This window comes from Lissotriton helveticus, chromosome 11 (genome assembly GCF_964261635.1).
Source record: "Lissotriton helveticus chromosome 11, aLisHel1.1, whole genome shotgun sequence".
Classification (NCBI taxonomy): Eukaryota; Metazoa; Chordata; class Amphibia; order Caudata; family Salamandridae; genus Lissotriton; species Lissotriton helveticus.
In genome coordinates this window covers 20,868,794-20,891,429 of record NC_136072.1, presented here as the reverse complement: position 1 = coordinate 20,891,429, position 22,636 = coordinate 20,868,794, and the positions used below count along the sequence as shown (strand labels likewise).

Sequence of the window (22,636 nt, the reverse complement as noted above, 5' to 3'; positions counted from 1 at the left end):
CATTGGGTGCCGTTACAACACAGTTGATTGGCTCCTATTACTCAGAACACAACTTTCCAAGAATGAACGTTGAAAGGAATCTTGCACACCACTGGAAATTTGAATTCCTTACAAGGTTAGATGTAATATTTCAATTCATAAACAACTGTATTGATGAAAAAATATTATTTATTCTTCATGGTACAAAACCGAATTGCCACACGTTTCACTCAGACCAATAAGCTGATGGCCTTTTTCAAGGATCGTGCAAAGGCTTCCTGATTGTAAAATTAAGTCAAATAATGTGTTTATTTTCTCAATGGAATTGACTACAATTGTCACATTGTCCTTTCCAACACAGTGAGGTGAAGTGTTAAGTCCTTATTCACCGTGTTGGCTGTGTTTTCTATTAGTAATGATAAAGTATTATTTTCAGTAATTAAATTGTCTAATGTTTGAATAATCAAGCAATGTGGGATACATGCTGAGATATCCATGTAACCTAAAATACATAGGAATAAAGACTAGAAGGGTAAAACTATCACAAGATATGCACAACTGACAACAAAACGAGTTCATCATTAACTAGCTCAACACAGACAAAACTGAAGTTGTACTTTTCAGAAAGGATACCACACTTTGCAATCCAACCTGGTGATCAATTGAGCTTGGACGAGCATCCAGCTAAATCAATCAAACCAGGAACCTTGTCATACCGGTGGACAAATAACTATTGATGACCAATTAAATAACACTGTGGCATCATCATGCTCCTCCAAAAGATCTTCGGGTGGCACCCAGAGAACAGTCACCCAGGATCTGATAACCTGCAAACAAGACAATGGCAACACTCTCTGAGTGGGTATCTCCACACACTTCACCCTCGCATCTCCAGGTCATCCGGATGAAACAGCCAGACTTGTGCTCTAACTCTTCCCTGCACTCACATCACAAACCACCTAGGAAAACAACACAGGCTCCTGGTTCGCAGGCTTGTTCCCTTCAAGCTTGTCACCCACATACACCAAGCGCTACACAATCAAATACAGTTTACAGTACAATAATACACTACTGACCTATGCGTGAAAAGGAGGCATATTCCCCGCAGGTAAACAGCCCTCACAACAAAGCTGTAACCCTGCATGCAATTACAACATTGTTGTTACAACGACCACGTTGTAACAACACATACCATTACCCCACAAGTCGAAACAATGACTCGCGGAGGGGGAATGTGTTGGATTTAAAATCCAACACCTTCCCTACTCTCCGCACAGACTGGAGTTGGAATAGTAAATTATACTATTCCCACATCCAGAACCCCGCAAGTCGTTGTTCTGACTTGTGGGGTAATGGTATGCATTGCTACAACGCAGTTGTTGTAAGGACTGCATTGTAATTGCGTGTGGGGTGACGGCATAGGTGAAAAGGAGGCATATTCTGCCCTGCATATAGCTCACTGGTCAAAAAGCAAGGAATAAAGAACAAAGGTTACACACACACACACACACACACCAACCCTCCTCTCTCTCTCTCGCTTCGTAGGTACACACGCAACAACTATCATTTACAAGTGAGGAGCTGCCTGGCCACCTACTGTGAGTAAAGGGTTGTGTTCTTTTTTAACAACCAGTCCTTAGGTTTCCAAAAATTAAGCCAACTAGGGGACAAAAGTACCAGGCCCGATTCACAAAAGTAATCTGAGACAAAATCCTAACTTTACGACTTTTGGTATTCACAAAGGGAATTTAGGAGCAGTAAAGTTGGGATTTTGTCTGCGTTACACTTAAGTTTTGGTCTTAAATGTAACTTAAGTCAAACTTAAGTTTAAGTGAGACAAAATCCTAACTTTACTACTCCTAAATCCCCTTTGTAAATACTGAAATTCGCAAAGTTAGGATTTTGTCTCAGTTAAACTTAAGTTTTGGTCTTAAGTTTAACTTAAGACCAAAACTTAAGTTTAACAGAGACAAAATTCTAACTTTACAACTCCTAAATACCCTTTGCGACTACCGAAAGTCATAACGTTAGGATTTTGTCTCAGATTACTTATGTGAATCGGGCCCACAATTTGTATTCTATTTTATTATTGCATGCAAACCTGTAATATGTTCTATTACATACATAAATAACTTTTTTACATACGTTAAAAGTCAGTACCACTGGAATTATGTGATGCTGCGACTTTTTCTGCATATTTTTGAATTTCCAGCATTTGAACAATAATCTACACTCACCTTTATAATTTGCAGATTTTAATAACAAAATGTGTTTCTAGCTCAAATGGATCAAGTTGCTAAAAATACTACCAGGTGTGCAGAAGTGAATAGGAAATTGAAAATAGAAAAGATTTAACTTTAAAATAAATATTAAACATAGTCTATGTTAAACATGAATGTAAATTGAATTTATTTATTTACTTCAAAAGTACAACGAAATAGACAAATAGTAAAGCACTATGAAATAAATTTTTAATTAAAACATTTGTTAATATTAATATAATAAATTAAATTAGAACTATTTTGCTTAAATGTAAGTTAAAAATAAATCCCCACCTGAAGAAAGTTCTTTATTGTTCATTAATTATCATTAATTATGATGTATAGAAATGATTATGATAATATTGTTCTTTTTTAAATGTTAATGTTACAATATGCTTTAAAATTAGTCAATTACTAAATATTTTGTAATTAAAAATAAATATGTGCTCATTCTTTTTAGTTTAACATTAATGTATATTTATTTATAATGTTGACTAGTTTAAATAATTTTACCTAATTAATCATTCATTCATATTGGATTTTAGTTTAAGTCCCTAGCTCCATTATTTTTTTGGCAGGTTGTTGCGTTACCAGTGGTCAGGTATGTGTAGTGCAGGACTTGCTGCAAAAATGTAAATGACATGTGTAAGTTACTACATAAGTGTAGTTACACTTGTACGTTACTACTAAAATGTAAGTCATTACAAAAATGTAAGCTACACTTGTAAGTACTACAAAAAAGTAAGTTATTACAAAAGTGTAAGTTACAAGTTTATGTTACAGCAAAAATACATCTGTAAGTTACTACAAACGTGTATGTTACACTTATTTGTTACTAATAATGTGTAAGTAGTAAAAAGAGTACGTTAGACTTGTAAGTTATTACAGAACTGTTAGTTACATGTAAAAGTTAAAACCACAAAGTTTGGACAGTGGACCAACAGCAAATGATTGTGGCACCAATCACAAAAAATCACCAATCAAAGTCAGGAGAACCTAAGATATCCTGTGTGCACGCCTCTAAAGGTTCCCCCTGTCCAAGAGCACTCCCCTAACAGCAGGGGCAATTATGTAAAAAAGTTAGATCAGTGCATCAAATGAAAAGGTTTCTTCTTTATTGATTCATTCTTAAAGAGCAACAGCCAACACGTTTTGTCCCAAGGCACAGGACTTCTTCAGGGCATTCATAAGTCTGAATAGACCAGTAGGTAGGATTAATTTGGTAGTGACCTTGAACTTATATATATTCCAACAGAGTTGGCAGTCCCACAACTGCGTCAGCGGTGCAGCTCTGATCTAGCTTTTTGACATGTAAAAGTTACTACAAAAGTGTAAGTTACATGTATAGGTTACCACAAAAGTGCAGTTTATGAATAGCACTTTGTAGTAGGTTTTGTAGTTCTACTGTAGTACTATAAAACTTACTACAAAGTGCAGTTTGTCTATCAGGCCCCGAGTGTGGTATTACCGCTCATGTATACCTTGGAACTCGTAATTGAGACCTTAGTGCATCTCTTGATGAAGGGTGCTGGTGCATGTCTCTGTCTGTGGCTTGCTCCTTCACTGGCCCATGTCCATGTCCCATGCTCTAACATCTCTCCCTGCTTTGCAGTGAAGCTGGTGGTGACCCGAGGGCTGATGATCACAGCAGACATCCTAGCGGGGTTTGGCTTCATCACCCTACTCCTCGGGCTAGACTGCGTCAAGTTCCTCAAGGACGAGCCCACAATTAAGCTGAGGATTTGCTTTGTTGCTGGAATCACAATGCTCATTGGAGGTAAGTCTGGGAGTGTCTGACAAACAGTGATTTCACACTCTGTGCTGTTGCTGGGAAGCTGACATTTCCTTTTCCTGCTTGCAGTTTGCCTGGTTGTTTCCCTTTACAAACTCAATGATGTTGGTACATCGCATCTCCAGTTGGTGTGTTTGCCTGAACTATTTTAGGTAGGGATAATATTCAAGTAACAAGCAATATTCATGTAACAAACAAAGCATGGCGATTAATGCAACAAACCTGCACTGTAAGTATCCCGCTTGCACACTTGTCATCCCCCAAATGACTTTCTTCCTCTGTAGTTTGAGTGTGACCTCCAATCAGAAGTTAGGCCTCAACACCTGCCACCGCCTTTATAGGGTTCTCCTGGGTGGACCAGTCATTCACTCTCATCCAATCCTCAACGGTAACTTGAGTGAGGCCTAGATACCTACCACATACCAGTCATTCACTCTCATCCAATCCTCAGTGGTAACACGAGTGAGGCTGAACACCTGCAGCAGCCTTGATATGGCTCTCTTGAGTGGACCAGTCATTCACTCTCATCCAATCCTCAGTGGTAACACAAGTGTGGTCTAAACACCTGCCACAGCCTTCATTGGGTTCTTTTGAGTGGACCAGTCATTCACTCTCATCCAATCCTCAGTGGTAACACAAGTGAGGCCTGAACACCTGCCACAGCCTTCATTGGGTTCTTTTGAGTGGACCAGTCATTCACTATGTTCCAATCCTCAGTGGTAACACGAGTGAGGCCTGAACACCTGCCACAGCCTTCATTGGGTTCTTTTGAATGGACCAGTCATTCACTATGTTCCAATCCTCAGTGGTAACACGAGTGAGGCCTGAACACCTGCCACAGCCTTCATTCGGTTCTCCTGGGTGGACCAGTCATTTACTCTCATCCAATCCTAAGTGGTAACATGAATGAGGGATGAATACCTACCACATACCAGTCATTCACTCTCATCCAATCCTCAGTGGTAACACGAGTGAGGCTGAACACCTGCAGCAGCCTTGATATGGCTCTCTTGAGTGGACCAGTCATTCACTCCCATCCAATCCTCAGTGGTAACACAAGTGTGGTCTAAACATCTGCCACACCCTTCATTGGGTTCTTTTGAGTGGACCAGTCATTCACTCTGATTCAATCCTCAGTGGTAACACGAGTGAGGCCTGAACACCTGCCACAGCCTTCATTGGGGTCTTTTGAGTGACCAGCCATTCACTCTCATGCAATCCTCAGTGGTAACACGAGTGAGGCTGAACACCTGCAGCAACCTTGATATGGCTCTCTTGAGTGGACCAGTCATTCACTCTGATCCAATCCTCAGTGGTAACACCAGGGAGGCCTGAACACCTGCCACAGCCTTCATTGGGGTCTTTTGAGTGACCAGCCATTCACTCTCATGCAATTCTCAGTGATAACACGAGTGAGGCTGAACATCTGCAGCAGCCTTGATATGGTTCTCTTGAGTGGACCAGTCATTCACTGTCATCCAATTCTCAGTGGTAACACGAGTGAGGCCTCAACACCTGCCACAGCCTTCATTCGGTTCTCCTGGGTGGACCAGTCATTTACTCTCATCCAATCCTCAGTGGTAACATGAATGAGGGATGAATACCTACCACATACCAGTCATTCACTCTCATCCAATCCTCAGTGGTAACACGAGTGAGGCCTGAACACCTGCCACAGCCTTCATTGGGTTCTTTTGAGTTGACCAGTCATTCACTCTGATCTAATCCTCAGTGGTAACACGAGTGAGGCCTGAACACCTGCCACAGCCTTCATTGGGTTCTTTTGAGTTGACCAGTCATTCACTCTGATCTAATCCTCAGTGGTAACACGAGTGAGGCCTGAACACCTGCCACAGCCTTACATCGGTTCTCCTGGGTGGACCAGTCAGTCACTCTGATCCAATCCTCTGTGGTAAAACGAGTGAGGCCAAGCCTTGTTGCTGTTATGTGCATGAAGACCCCACATGTATTAAAAGTGCACACCAGGTGTCTCACATGCATGTGGGTTGCAGCCACTGGTCAGCATTGTGATACCTTGACAATGGCAGCAGACATGTTGTTTCTCCTCAAGTGATGTTCTGATGCCGCCGTCCTAGACCCAGCCAGCCACAAAGAAACACATCTGTCTAAAGCCTGTATGCCTGATGACTTCTATTTAACAATTACTTTAATCTAACCAACAAATTAAAAAATACATTAATATATACGTCATTATTTCACCAGTGGTAGGGTCTACTAATTCCATTTTCAAAAGGTTACAATGTTTCTGTTTGAATCTGCCAATTGTGTAATAGGTTTTCTGAAAACCTATTAACTTCTACTTTTGTAGGCGTTGCAAATGTTACTTTATTTCAGTCAGCTTCAGAGTAATACATACAATCCTGTATGAAAATGGACGTAATTCAATGATTCAGTTACTGAAGAGACTTCCTGACATGGGGCAGGCGTGAATTTTATATCACAGACACGCCCAAAGAGAGCCCTGTGCATGCGCATTACTCCTGCCCTGGGACACTGCAAGGGCAGCGTGTGGAGACCTCCTACAAAGCCCAATCAGGGAACTACCTTTTTATTTTGAGAATATAATTAACAATGAAAATTAAATCTTACATTGCAGAATTGGTTTTTGAAGCAAAAAAGATATTTCCATATACATTCATTACAACATACATTAAATTGAACATATGCTGATATTAGAAATAAGCAAAGTGATTTGTGAACATATGCTGGTATCATTGCTGTTGGCCACCCTGCCACTGACCGATAATGTATACTTAGTTATCATCGTTTCCAGCCCTGAAGAAGTCTCTTCTGAGACGAAACGTGTTGGCTAGATGGGTTAATGAAATTTGTCTATACTGGATTTTAAATGGCTTTTGTTTAATAAAGAAAACATCTGTTTGAACATTAAGACAACGCCTGGATCTTGCGAATTTCTTCAAATCCTCAAGGACACTTAATGCTATCTTTGAACGTTTTTCAATAATCTAATTTGATGGGTGCTGATTCTATTTCTTTATTCATATTCATTTTCATACCTTGCCCCATGCAAATAAGGGAATCACTTTGCCTCCCTGCGCGTGCCGTATTACCGGCGTTGGCACAGAGGCAAACATGCCTTTAGAGCACTCACTGAAAGTGTGCCACAAAAAGGTGGCACACTTTCAGTGTGCCTTCTAAATGCCATGCTCTAAGGGGATGAAAGACATCTCCTTGCAGGTGGGTGCAGTCAATCACTGAAACCGCCTCCAAGGGGGTCACTAATCGGATGTATGACGTTACAACGCATGCTTTTACCACGCATGCTGTTACAACGCGGTTTTTACATCGCATACCATTACAACGCATAGCGCTTTTGGGTGTTGGATAGTGAATAGTTTAATTTACTATTCCAACTCCAGTCCCCGTGGACACTAGGGAAGGTTATTGGATAGTAAATTAACCTATTCCCTATCCTAGAGCGCCCCCCAGCGCAATGCGTTGTAATAGTTTGCGTTGTAATGACCGCGTTGTAATGGTAGTGCGTTGTAAAAGTTTCGTTGTAAGTGATGTTTCTCCTCTAATCTCTTTTAAAAGTGCAGGCAAAACATGTAACAGCTGTAAAACAGCTCCTCCCTATTTCTCTTGAATGCGCTGTCCTGGGGGCAGCTGGAGTTCACGGCAGACCCCAGGGCAGCGCTTTCTTCCTGATAGGGTGCACTTTTCATGTTTGCACCTGGTGCATCTGCTTTAAAGAGCGCTGTGGCGAAAACATGGAAAGTGCACCCTGTCTGTAATACATGCCCTGGTATTCTGGTTCTGTTGCCAAAGGCCCCACCAAAAACTGCACTGATTGTTGGCTGGCGAGGCGGAAAACGTGTCACCAGAAGGACGCCATGATGAAGAGGGAGAAGCAGTTTTGACTTCCATATTCTTGACTGTAACTACAACTGGGTGGAAATGGCTCCAATGCCTGTACAGTGAGGCAGCGTGGGTGGGGAAATACTCCTTCTCCGAGTAGAGTGGGGGAGCCGCTAGTTTGGAGGACCTGAAGCAGATCTCAATTTACAGCGGCCCTCCCGCGCCACCCAACTCTACAGGATCCAAGATGTCTCTCTGAGTGTCCGCCTTCATCCTTGCACCCGTATGTATACTCTGGCGAATCCCACTGGCTGCTTTGCCTTCCATTTTGCTCTTGAAATTGGCAAGTGTGAATCAGCAGGATGTCTCCTGGCACCTCGCCCAACTATAAACTTTCATTTGTTGGCATGGGAGCCATTTACTCTCAAAATGTTAGTTACAAATGTACTTAGAATTTCAACAAATTGGGAAGATTACCAAAAGTTTAAGCATCAAAGATATGGCTTCAAAACACAAGAAATAAGTGCAGTCTGGAGCAGGCCAGCAGGTGGCAGGGTCTGCTCCTCTGTGAAGTGCCAGGGCTGCCTTGAGGTGGTCACCTGACCAACCTCAGACTTGAACGTGCCCTCTCATTGGCTGCTACTTTGCATTAAGTAGGCCAGCTCTAAAGTGTCTGCTTTTAAACATGGAAAGTAGTGTTTTAGGGCCAAGTTTACTAAGATTGGCTTCACAAAAGGCCAAATTGTGCATCAACATTTTGCAAATCCAATCTAATCTGATTTGCGAACCAACCGATGCAAGATCGAAAATTAGGAGCGTTGCAGAGTCACAGAACAGCCAGCCTAAATAATGTGCATTAGGCGGTCGCCATTTGCAATCTCCTGCTTTTATCTACAACTGCAGTGATTTGCATTTCAATTTATTTTTCACAGGAGTCTGATTTCCTTAAAGGAAACGGGTGCCTTAAAAAAACATACAGTTTGAAAAACTTCAGTGAGAGTTGACAATAGTCACTTGATCGCTGCCTACTCCCCCGGAAGTTGCCTCCATGATTCCCAGAAGGGAAGGAGTATTTGTAAATCAGTAACTAGGGGTGGGCGGAATTTGCGTAATCGCCTTACACAAATCTTCGCGAAACGGTAAAAAATCTCAGCGAACACGCAGAAATTCCACGAACAGGCGGAATCGCTTGTTCGCGATGCTTTTTTCCTGTTCGCAATCGCTGTTTGCGTGCTTGGGGGAAATATCTCGCGAACACGCATTTTGAGAATGCAAACAAGCAAAACATTTTGTGAAGTTGCGGAACGCAGAATTTTGGGCAATTTTGCGTTCTCAATGGAACGCGAAAATACCCAAATTCCGCAAATTCCGTGAACGGAACATAATTTACCTCCCAGGCCTATCAGTAACCGCCCGAACTTGGGAGTCATAGTTGATCAATGGTTTGCCACCGGAATTCCATTCGCAAATCATTGATACATACCTCAAAGGCTCAAAGACTCGGAAGAAGAAACGCCCAAACATGCCCCTTTAAAGTTCCAAATTAGAGGGGCCAGAAACTCTATTTTGGGTTTCGGAATTTTTTTTCATAATCCACCTTTTGGGTGATATATTTGAAAAAGTCATTTTGCCTGTCACAAATCCTGTGATTTTGTAAATCGCAGAATTGGCGACTACAAAATGACTCACTAAGTCTGCCCATACTCCCCCCCCCTTTCCCAACTAAAGTGTGTGACCCTGGGCAGATGAATTTACTCATAAGTCACTTCTGAATTACCTGTAAGCACTGAAATGGTTGACACTTAAGCACTGTAAAGAAACTAGTGTCAACATGTGTTTGAAGAAAACCCAGCTCGCACCTGTAGTAAGGAGCATTAGTATTTGCTACCAGCCTTACCTACACTTTGCTGTCGGTGCAGACAGGCTCCGCGCAGCAGCTCACAGCAGGCCGCTCCTTCCTAGAGCTGGCTTCAGTTAACAGGGCCTCAGTGCGCTGAGTCTGCCCCAGTGCGCAGGAATAATCACCCTGCAGTGATGCTGGCTGCGTCCACCCTGCACGAGCCCCTCCAGGACTTTATATGGGGGAGTAAGACACATTCCATAACCTTACTAGAGATAATTAGGGGTGGAGGCCACATAATCGAAGCTGCCCAGATGTGTAAGAATTGTGCCCTCTAGACCCAAGGAACAAATGCATCTCACCTGCATGTCTCTTTCTATACCTCTGATCTGCGTGTCTGTCTTTCTATACATGTCATCTGCATGTCTGTCTTTCTATACATCTCACCTGCATGTCTCTTTCTATACATTTCACCTGCATGTCTCTTTCTGTACCTCAGATCTGCATGTCTGTCTTTCTATACCTCTCATCTGCACGTCTGTCTTTCCAGGTGAACTTTACTGGTTTGTAAGTGTTGAATTTACTGGTTCGTAAGTGGTGAACTTTACTGGTGCGTAAGTGGTGGACTCTACTGGTTCGTAAGTGGTGAACTTTACTGGTCCGTAAGTGGTGAACTTTACTGGTTTGTAAGTGTTGAATTTACTGGTTCGTAAGTGGAGAACTTTACTGGTCCGTAAGTAGTGAACTTTACTGGTTTGTAAGTGTTGAATTTACTGGTCCGTAAGTGGTGAACTTTACTGGTTTGTAAGTGTTGAATTTACTGGTTCGTAAGTGGTGAACTTTACTGGTCCGTAAGTGGGGAACATTACTGGTTTGTAAGTGTTGAATTTACTGGTTCGTAAGTGGTGAACTTTACTGGTGCGTAAGTGGTGAACTTTACTGGTTTGTAAGTTTTGAATTTACTGGTTCGTAAGTGGTGAACTTTACTGGTCCGTAAGTGGTGAACTTTACTGGTTAGTAAGTGTTGAATTTACTGGTTCGTAAGTGGTGAACTTTACTGGTGCGTAAGTGGTGAACTTTACTGGTTTGTAAGTGGTGAACTTTACTGGTTTGTAAGTGTTGAATTTACTGGTTCGTAAGTGGTGAACTTTACTGGTTCATAAGTGGTGAACTTTACTGGTTCGTAAGTGGTGAACTTTACTGGTTCATAAGTGGTGAACTTTACTGGTTCGTAAGTGGTGAACTTTACTGGTGCATAAGTGGTGAACTTTACTGGTTCGTAAGTGGTGAACTTTACTGGTGCATAAGTGGTGCACCGTTTAACTTTCAACATGCACAACCACACCTGCCTCCAGGGCAACCACACTTTCCTCCAGTAACTCTGCTGTATATGACTTTATGACCTTTACTAACATCTTTCTTTTTTTTAATGATGTGAGGATTTATGGATATGGACTAATGTGTGAATAGGAGTGTCATGGATGATGTAATTTGAGATATCACCCGCGATGTCATAAATTATGTCATTTGACACGCCATCAGTGATGTCCTTATTTGTATCATTTAACATGTCATGAGTAATATATTACGTGAGGTAATAAGCAGTGCTTAAAGTGGACACAAGTTAAAGTTAATTAACTAAACCATGATTGGCAAATATTTGTGGTTTTAGTTTTGAAACATTAGTTCTTACCTCATTCAGCAGCTAACTATACCATCACTTTAACACTTGTTTTTCAGTAAGTTTCTGTCTTTTTTATAATTTAAGCTAAGTGGGAGTTACCATACTTAACTATAACATCACTTTAACTTTTGTTTTTTTCACCGAATTTCTGTGTTTTTTGATCATATTCAAAATTGTGCATATTCCCAACCCCCTCAGGTAAACTGCATAGCCCTTTCACCACACTCAGCCGGGGGTTGGTCGAAGGACCTGGCCTCTCTTGCCATCTACCTTTTCCAAGCCATCCTTGATGGCCCAAAGTTTGCCTCAGATGAGAAAAGTGGTTGCATTTGTTGGTTATTGGGAGGGGGGGGGAGGGGGGGATGTTTTTTGCAGATTCATCAAAAGGTATCAAAGTTATTAATGAAACAAAAATACCTTTCCTATGAAAACTCTGACCTAACTATAACTGCAAAGTGGCCTCCACCACAGTGTAATATCTATCTATCTATCTATCTATCTATCTATCTATCTATCTATCTATCTATCTATCTATCTATCTATCTATCTATCTATCTATCTATCTATCTATCTATCTATCTATCTATCTATCTATCTATCTATCTATCTATCTATCTATCTATCTATCTATCTATCTATCTATCTGTCTATCTGTCTGTCTGTCTGTCTGTCTGTCTGTCTGTCTGTCTGTCTGTCTGTCTGTCTGTCTGTCTGTCTGTCTATCTATCTATCAGGATCTTTGACCAGGGTGGCGAAGCGGCAATCATCCTCCTGGACCTCAGTGCAGCATTTGATACTGTGAATCATAACACCCTGATCCTCAGAGTTAAGAGCCTAGGAGTGACAGGGGGTGTTATCACCTGGCTACAATCCCTCTTAGGAGACGGTGCCTTTCAGGTCTTCGAGGGAGAAGTAGTGTCAAAACGTATGGCCCTCAGATGCGGTGTGCCTCAGGGACGCTCCCTGAGCCCCATGTTATGTAACATATATATGAGACCACTGGCGGAGATAGTTCAACCTTTTGGCATAAAAATTGTCACTGAGGCAGACGATACACAATTGGTCCTGGCCTTGAATCGCCCAGATAATGCTCCCACAAGTCTAGGCCCTTGTTTAGAACAGGTGGCCAAATGAATGGAGTTCTCTTGTGTAAAGCTGAACGGAGACAAGACGGAGCTGATGCTCCTCGGCAACTCCATAAACCCCAACATGGCGTTGCACTGGACAAACTGCCTTGCTCCTGCCCCTCTACCAAAAGGACAAATAAAAAGTCTAGGCATGTGGCTGGATCAGTCCTTGACTTTTGGACACCTAACAGCAAAACTGTCGGCAGCCTGCAACGGTATCATCAGAATGCTGTGAAAAGTCCTCCTTCTCCTCCCTTTCCTGGCAAGAAGGACCATGGTCCAGGCGTTGATTCTGTCTTGCATGGACTATGGAAATGCACTTTATTTAGGAACTCCCAAAACCACTGTTGCGAGACTTCAGATCATTGAGAACTGTGCAGCGCGTTTGTTCCTGGACGTCCCTATCGGCAATCGGCCAAACCTGCGTTGGAATCCCTACATTGGCTCCCGATATTGGAGAGAGTTAAATTCAAGGCACTCTGCATCACCCATAAATTGTTTTGGGGAAAGGGACCAGCACTCAATCATTCATTGAGTATCCCTTACCATCCGCGAGCTCGTTGCTTGCCACAGTACCTAAAATAAAAAGAGCAAGAAGTGGATACCGTTCCCTTTCCTACAATGCAGCCAGATTGTGGAATGCCCTGCCACTCCAAATACGGCAGGAACCAAATAATTTGCCCTTCCGGAAATTGCTAGAAACCTGGCTTTTTAAAACCACTCGCTAGTAGAGATGCTCTCCTGGTCTGTGTCTGCAAACAGCGCTGGGATGCCTCGGGGTAGCTACGCGCTCTATAAATGTTTTATCTATCTATCTATCTATCTATCTATCTATCTATCTATCTATCTATCTATCTATCTATCTATCTATCTATCTATCTATCTATCTATCTATCTATCTATCTATCTATCTATCTATCTATCTATCTATCTATCTATCTATCTATCTATCTATCTATCTATCGATCATTCTATCTATCTATCTATCTATCTATCTATCTATCTATCTATCTATCTATCTATCTATCTATCTATCTATCTATCTATCTATCTATCTATCTATCTATCTATCTATCTATCTATCTATCTATCTATCTATCTATCTATCTATCTATCTTTCTTGTCTATTTCACACAGTGGCAGTCACCCCTGTGTAGTTATGGCCCCCCTCACTTTCCAGTGAAATTACATCAAAGACATTTTTCGATTTGCTGATAGCTTTGGCACAAAATAAGGCACTCATTTACTGTACTTGACCTAGGTCCAGCATGCCAAATTGCCTAAAGAAGTAAGTTGAGATAACCCTTGGTATTTTCATATTTGCACATATTTGTCAACGGGCAGCTAAAAATGGGTCAAAAAACGTTAATTATAATGACGCTGGAGAATATGTATCGAAAACAATTTTAGCAATTCTCAAATGGCGATTTTTAGCAAATCGCAATTAGAGAATCACAAAATGCAATGTACGTAGGATTTGCTGAAAATTTAGCGAATCCTACATATTCCTTATTTGTGAACGCAAATTGAGATTCGCAAATAAGGAATTCCTTCCCGTTCATTCCTATGGGCTAGGAGGCCCATAGGAATGAGTGGGAAGACATTCTCAATTTGCGATTCGCAATTAGAGAATCGCAAATTGAGAATGCAATTTCAAGGGTGTCAAAAGGACACCCTGTTGCACCTCTTAAATATGTATGTGTGGACATCTGGCACACATACATGCCCTAAGGGCATGTATGTGTGCCACATAGCACTTTAAAAAATGCACAAAAGTGTATTTCTCAAAAAAATCACAAATTACCACCAACTTGAAACTTGAAGTTGGTGGTTATTTGCGGTTCCTTAAGGCCAAATTGCAAATTTTCTGTGCTTCCTACATTGCATTTGAAGGAATCGCAATTTGCGATTCCTTAAATGCAATTGCAAAATAGAGAATCACAAATTTTGAGATTTTCTAATTTGCGATGCCCTTTTGGGATGATACATCCCAAAAGGCCTTTTCCCGTTCGCAAACGGGCCGAATCTGAGAATCGGCCCATTTGTGAACGGGTAAAGGACTTGATGCAAATGCCCCGCCGTGACAACTGCTGTTCGACCAATCTGCCCAAAAACTGTCCAAAATAAATGCCCATCCAATTTGGTTTCGACAATGAAAGTTTTGTGGGGATTTGTCAAGCGGAAGAAGTGGTTGGCAAAAAAAAAAAGGAGGCGGGGTAATAGAAGTGACAATTCCCATTTTAAATACTAGTGGTAGATATTCACAGAGGTACCTTTTCAAGCCCACCCTGCATCAATTTCAAACAGATATTCATCAACAAACAACTAAAAGCACTTTGTCCGAGTAAAGTTCTACTTTCTTGCAAAATTTGTTGTAAATCCCTCCTGATTTTTATTCTGTAGGCTCGAACGAAATTTCCCACAGGGGCTAAAATGTTTATCATATTTTTCTCTGCACATATCAAACCAAAAATGGACGTGCCAGGCCTTAACTAACTGCGTCAAATGATTGCCTAATTTGGTGCTTATCCGTCCATGAAGTCCAAAGTTGAAGGCTAATAAGAAATGCCGTTTCTACCGACAATATGTTTGAACCATAATTATACAGTGGTGCCTGCCAGTCTGTAATACTGGTGAATACACTGCATGAGAAAAATGTACTGAAAAGACCACAGTTAAAAGTTAGTTATAGTTCGGCAAAGACAAATCTGAAAAAACCTTCAAATTCACCAGTTATGGTGTGCCATGAATTACCAGAAACCCTACAACTCACACCCCTGCAAAATGTGCCTCATGGTAGACAGCTTTTTTTTCCTTGCCCCCCTAGGCAAGGTGGGGTGTGGAGCTTGGGTGGGTGTGAGATATGGTATCCATTGTGTGTATCCCAAAACCAGGAAAGGATCATGACTCTGTAGCTGAGAGACCCTTCTCTCCCTTTCCTCTTAAGACAACAGTGCCACCTAGAAAGAAAGCACACATCTTTTTAATGACCAAAGGTTTTGAATTACAATGGGTTTGAGTCTGTCTCAATACCATAGTAGAACCCTACATGCTGCAGACTTATTGGGCCCGATTCACAGAACTAATTTAAGACAAAATCCTAAACTTACCATCATTTTGGTATTCACAGAAGGCACTTACTCTTTTCGGTATTCACAGAAGTTAGGACTCCTAACTTTAGGACTCCTAAATATCTTCAGTGAATACCAAAAGTCTTAAAGTTAGGATTTTTCTCAGTTTAGGAGAAGTAAAGTTAGAACTCTTAACTTTAGGACTTCTAAACTGAGGAAAATCCTAACTTTAAGACTTTCGGTATTCACTGAAGATATTTAGGAGTCCTAAAGTTAGGAGTCCTAACTTTACTACTCCTAAACTGAGAAAAATCCTAACTTTAAGACTTTCGGTATTCACAGAAGGCATTTAGGAGTCCTAAAGTTAGGACTCCTAACTTCTGTGAATACCAAAATGAGTAAGTGCCTTCTGTGAATACCGAAATGAGTAAGTGCCTTCTGTGAATACCAAAATGGTAGTAAGTTTAGGATTTTTTCTTAAGTTAGTTCTGTGAATCGGGCCCATTGACAATAGGAACGAAAATGGCAGTATGTTGACTATATTATCTTGCAGACATCTAAACATTTAAGTTTTTCAGCCCCCCCCCCACAAATTCCATGATTCCATATGAAAATAATAAATAGAATGATCAATTTATCAGTTTTCCATGCTGAATCTCTTCACTGTGTTGAAGATTCTAGATGTCAACTGGTATTCTTGCGTATATAACATCTGGGCGTTGTGCCTTTGTTGGTTGTGAGATACGTTTGCTTCTTCTTGTAGGTATCCCTGGCATCATTGGTTCCGTCTGGTACGCCATCGATGTGTACGTGGAGCGCTCGTCACTGGTCTTCCACAACGTCTTCCTGGGCATCCAGTACAAGTTTGGCTGGTCGTGTTGGCTCGGAATGGTGGGGTCAATGGGCTGCTTCCTGGGAGGGGCAATGCTGACCTGCTGTCTCTATCTCTTTAGAGGTAAGTGCCGGAGCCTGGAGCACCCTTTCCTATGATGACCCCACTCCTTTGCCCTGACTCCTTTCATTGTCCTATGTTTGAGAAATGTGAGATGAAGCTTTGAATACAACACACCGGGGCCGATTCTTAAGTTAGGATTTTGTCTTAAGTTAAACTTAAGTTAAACTTACGTTTGTCTTAAAACAAAATCCTAACTAAAGACAAAATCCTAACTTAAGACAAAATCCGAATTTAAGACTACTAAATGCCTTCTGTGAATACCAAAAGTAGTAAGTTTAGGATTTTGTCTTAGATTAATTCTGTGAATCTGCCCCACCAACTTCACTCCACAGAGCTGACCTTCGAACGTGTTGACCAACTCACCTGCGGCAACCAATCTCCTTGGCACGCACACCCTCTGTGCAGAGACCCACACTTTATCTTCAAAGAGTGCAGAATAATGCCTGAACGTGAAGGCAGGGGCATGCACTTCATTGTGAATAAGGCTCCAAGTTTTACATTTTTACAGATTTTTACAGATAAATACAAACAGTGTGTTTCCTGTCTGTATTTAGTTTTAAAAGTGGATAGTAATTGTTCTTCATGTGGGTGACTCTCCATGCTGTCTTTTGTGATTTACAGGACAACAGCTGAGAAGAAAGACTGCATGGAAAGATACAAATACTGGTTGAGATTTTCCTAAATACAGGCATATATTAACATATATTTGTACTGGAATGCTGATACTTAACTGTAAGTGTAGTGTTTCGGTATATTTGGCTGCTTAATTTACTAAAACGTGACAGGCATCAAAGTTTGAGCGCAACTTTATCAGTTAAATAAATATGGAAATATTATATTTTGCGACTCCATTTTTTCTCAAAAGAAAAAATAAACATGAATAAGTACCAATAAGGTGGCCAAAAAATAAATATGGAGAAATACACATGGAAATGTTTAAAAAATAAATACCATAAAACCGGGAGCCCTAATTGTGATAGAGCTTCATGGCGTCTGTCTGTGGGTGAAGCAGAGACTGGCCCTGGACCTACACTTTCCACTTTTTATTTCTTATGGGGTGAAATCAGCAGTAAGGGTCTTCGGGAGACTGTATTGCATGGAGCATCTCTACGAATGCTTCTGTTTTGCAGCTGTATTTAGGCCTTGGTACCACCGGGCACCATGAGTGGCATGCCATTGAAGGGCAGGATTCCCTACTCTTTGAGAAAGAGTCAGGAGCAGCTCAGCTCATGATGTCAACTGGAAATGTTTTCCTGTGGTGGACCCTGGCAGCGTCATGTGAAGGAGACCTGTGTGGCTCACTGGAGATATTTAACACCAGACAAACTTGCACCAGGGATGTCTTGTCGCATCCTCACCCCCCTTCTACACCAGGACATACCAGCCTCACAGAAGATACCTGAGCCCAAGATGCATTTCACCTTCAACAGGGTCCCATGTCTGGCAGGGCACCTTCAAGGTATGTTGATGGCAATGCCCATGGGGGCTCCAGCCACTTGCTAGCTAAATAGATCCGTTCTGTGATTGGACGAATGTGTAGTTGGCTACCACGTCAAGGGAGGTGTGTTAACTGAAGGGAGAAGACCTAGAGTCATGGGTGCCCTCAGTAAGCAGGTTTCCAGAAATTCCTACCTGGAACCTCTAGATGCTAAGTCTTTATGACCCATAGGTTTGCATATCTTTATCAAGAGAGGTGATGGTTGTCCATGGTGGCCCAAGCATGTCCCGATCTACTGTTCCTTGTCTCTGGTCTCATGTTCAGGGTCGCCCGTGCACTATCCATTTCCTTTAATGTCCTGTGCTGTGCCGCCTGTGCACTCTTCCTTGTCTCTGGTCTCCTGTGCCGTGCCGTCCGTGCAAAGTTCCTCGTTTCTGGTCTTCTGTGCCATCCCACCTGTGGGGTATGCATCTTTTAAGTCCCTTGCTGTAGGGTGGGGATCTCACACCACAAGAACCATCTGTTGGTGGTTCAGGAGGGTCTGGTGCCTACTTTCTCACCTTACGATCACGCCAAGTCCTTTCACTGTCCTGGTGTGATTGACTGAAGGCAGATCCCCCATTGTAGCACACTCTGAAGGTATAGCATCACCTCTCCTCTTCTGGAATCATCTACCTGACTTTTTTCACTCAGAATATTCTCTCTGCATCTTCAACTCAGGCACTCCCTGGCTGACCCTTGCACATTGACAGCCTGACCTCATACATACTGACATCCAGCTTCAGCTAGACATTCCCACCTACCCTCTTCCTGGATTGGACATAGTTGTACTTAACCCACCCCATATCTGTACACCACAGCACTGCCCCCTACTGGGCCAAGAGAAGGCAGCCAGGTGGGCACTCAACCTCCTGTACAGACCCATGTCAATGATCTAGCAAAATAGGCAGTATTCTGTCTTATGAAGTCAGTCCCTCCATATAATATGATCTTTATTGGACAATGATATTGAGAAAAAGCTGATACTTGTCGGCTATTACTGAAATATTAGCACAGGAGAGTGTTCCTAGGTAAAGGGTGCTCACTCATCACTTGGCACAGCCTAACTGGGAGAGATGTCCTAGAAAAGCCTCTCAGCGTAAAGAAATATAATAAAACATTTTGCAGATATGACAACTAGCATAGGTAAATATATGTGGTGAGGAGTGTCATCTTGTAACTTTTTTTATCACAGATGTTGGATCGGGCAGAAACATCTCTTCATACTCTTCGAGGAAGGTCCAATCACGCGCCGGCACAGCCATGGCCAAGTTGTACTCTTCCCAGACAGCGACTGCCAAGATGTACGCGGTGGACACCAGAGTTTGAAGTCGGCCATCTTTGATGAACGTAAAACCCATGGCAGAAGATGTCCGCCATTTCCAAAGAGACATCAATTTTCTTTGGATTGTAGAACCGGTAGACCCTACTTTATCTCCTGCTGTACCTTGGGGTTTCGCCCCAACTTTTGTTGTGATTTGTAAGATCCAAGAGATTGGGAAACTCTATTTTTACACTGCCCACCACCTTGGCATCACAGTCCCTCTTTCCCTCTATTGCTCAGCATTTAGGGACATGTTTGTATCCCAGTGTGCCATTCTAGATGTGACAGGAACAGTAGCCTTCTTGAAAAGATAATGTAGTGTCTATTGTACCCAATGCATGTGCCCATTGGCTGAGGTTTAATTCCATTGGGGATTGATAAAAAATGAACATTTTCTTCAGTCCAGGACGGTGGGGTTCCAACCGGCATCCCGTCCGCAGAGTTTGGTCCATCGTTGGCTTGAGAATCTGGATAGTTTTGAGATGTCAACATTTCAGGCACCTCCATTGAGTTCAGGGAAGTGATTTTGCATTTTGCATTTTCATGTTGACTGTAGTGGTTTGAAGGGTCAGCTTGAAATTAGAGCCGCACATGGGAAGCGCCCGCCATTGTTGTCTGCAGAGGTCCAAATTCTTTTAATGTTGCATGTTCTGAGATCTAAGGACAGCACGCGAAGCTGTTTTAGAATGATCCCCACATTGCATCGCATGTTATAGCAGACACAGCTGCAGTCTGCAAGGGATCCAATCACCTTTAACATTATTTCTCATCTCAAGGAGGTCATCGAATCCACCGTTGCATTGATCCTAAAACATCACTTAGGAGATCCTGTCTCAAAAATGTAGCAACGCGTATCGAAGAGATCGCGCTGATCTTCACCCATTGTGGGATGTCTCGAAAGGTATAGACCAGAAGACAGGGATATGGAGGCCACAGCCTTCCTGACCAAAGAACTCTCTGCCAAATTTCAGAACTTCACAAAATATTTAGAAAACAATCAAAATCTGAAAAAGGTCATAATTGAAACATACTTATATTAAATGCCACAGTACGTCAGAATGTTGTGTAGGATGTGGTATCATGGTCTATTGAAGATTTCACTTGTTTGGATTTCATCACTGCCGCAAGGGCTTACCAAGTGTCCTTCCACTGGCAAGTTCTTTAGACATCTAAGCTCCATAAATTCACATTTAACTCTCTGATATGATCAAATCATAATCTGAACCTTCCTAAAACTGGGATCGTCTGTCGAAAGATGAAGCTAAAAGAGAATACCGTTGAACACCGTGGGCCAGATGCACGGAGCACTTGTGCATTCACAAAAGGTCTGATTTGCAGAAACAGGCCATTTGCGACCGCAAAAAGGCTTTTTGTCATATGTGAAGCCCAAATTGCGATTTGGTTACATGTTACAAATCGCAATTTGAAACATAACAAATTGGTATTTGGAAGGGGCGTGTTTAGGGTGTCCCTTCTAAACACCAAATTGGAAAGGTGAGTATTAATGTTTGCAAACATGTAGTGGTAACCCTTTCATTCAACGTGAAGGAAAACGGAAGGGACCGCTTCCCCTTTATAAATGTTGACAAAAACATTTCTTAACAGTTCTTTGTCCCAGGGACCACTGCCTGCTCTTAAAAAAGTTACTTAAACTTTTCATTTTTTTGAAACACATTCTGTTTTCCTTTAAGGGAAATGAATGCATTTTAAAATACGTTTTCTGAGCCGGCAAACCTGCAGTGCTGTGAAGAGAGTCGCCACCCTGGCAGCTCCCTCACAACACAGAAATCTCCATTAGAAAGCAGATATCCAAACAGATACAAGGCCCAGTGGCTGCGAGGTGGAGGCCGAGGCCTCTATCCCTGTAGCGGCAAAGCTTAATGGCTGACAGAGTGAAAATGACTCTCTAGTCACCTTTATGCATCATCATTTGGGAGTGTCCCTGGGATGTTGAAGACAGAATGTCATGATACGGAAATATTGAGGGCAAAACATTGAAATCAAAATATCAAACAGTGAGTTACTGCAGATTTTCTGTACATAATTCCAGATATATGTACCTTGGGCTAAATTTACCTTCAAGGTGCATAGAAGTGGAGTTAGGAATAGTAAATCTGTACTTCCTTCAGATGCACTTACCTTTCAATATTTGATACTTGAATTTTTGTCCACGATAATCTTATATTACAATATTTCTATGTTTGATATTCAATGGTATAACAATCATTTAAAGCAAATTCCTTGAATGTTTCTTAAATTACCTTCTCTGGCATAATATAGCAATAATTGTAATTAACATTTCCTTTTAATTCAAATACATCCATATTTCAGTATTTCATCTGCCACACTAATTACAATATACTTTGATCTTATTATCTAAAGATCTCAAAATCTTATCTCATTATCTAAAGATCCCAAAATCAGCACTTTCTATAAAAGTGTTCTTGCCACCATGAATCCTCTGTATCTTTATAACATGCGATCAACAATTCTGCTTACATGTCTCTCTGACAACTTAGTTTACAATTCACTTTAAACTCTGAAAAGTCAGAGAAACGTGCACACGTCTAATATGCTGCTTGACCGCTATACTTACATCATCAGAGTCCCTCCATGGTCATACCTCATTGAGTCTTTATATGATATGATATTCCTATATTTCATGCAACAGAGGCTTGCAGTAAGCACTCGTGTTTAACGTAATCTTTTTTGTTTGCTAGGTTTCTTATGCACTACAACATTTTTCCATTTTCTACATTCATTCAGAATCTCTCACATTTAATTTATTCTGAAAATCGACCTTCATTCTTTATAAGATGCGATCTTCCAATGTTGTCACCACAAGATCTGTGCGTAATCTGAGAGCTGTAATCTAGGATATTTCATTTTCGTTGTCCTTTATTCGTATTATGTTCTAGCAGCTCCTTGACACTTTTTCTACATTGAGCTCTGCTTCAGTTTTCTGAAACACTAAAGGTAAGATGTACAAAGCCATTTAGTGTTCCCAAAGCTGCGACTCTTTAAATCACCAGGTTTGTGATTGCTAACAGGCTTTTTACTTTCTAAAGCAGAGGTCTCCAACCTATTCTGTAGTGAGAGCTACTTCTGATCAGTGAAACACATTGTGAGCTACTGAAGTATAAACAACTTGTACATTGTTTTCAACCCCCCTCACGCCCAGCTCCACTGACTTTAAACCTAGCCATAACCGTAGAACCAGATACTATCGTTTGAACAAAATACTTTGACTAGGGGCTATGACATGGCTGTCATGTGTGTCAGTGAG

The 22,636-nt window shown here is 41.5% G+C and overlaps 1 protein-coding gene across 1 annotated transcript in view; it reads left to right on the top strand.

Moving 5' to 3' along the window:
- Nucleotides 1-19,355, top strand: part of CLDN16 (claudin 16) — a 160,168-nt gene extending 140,813 nt beyond the window's left edge. The window contains 3 exon segments of the mRNA XM_078666274.1: nucleotides 3,853-4,017; nucleotides 16,358-16,549; nucleotides 19,222-19,355. Coding sequence (XP_078522400.1) covers nucleotides 3,853-4,017; nucleotides 16,358-16,549; nucleotides 19,222-19,355 — 491 coding nt within the window.
- The last annotated feature ends 3,281 nt before the right edge of the window (nucleotides 19,356-22,636 follow it).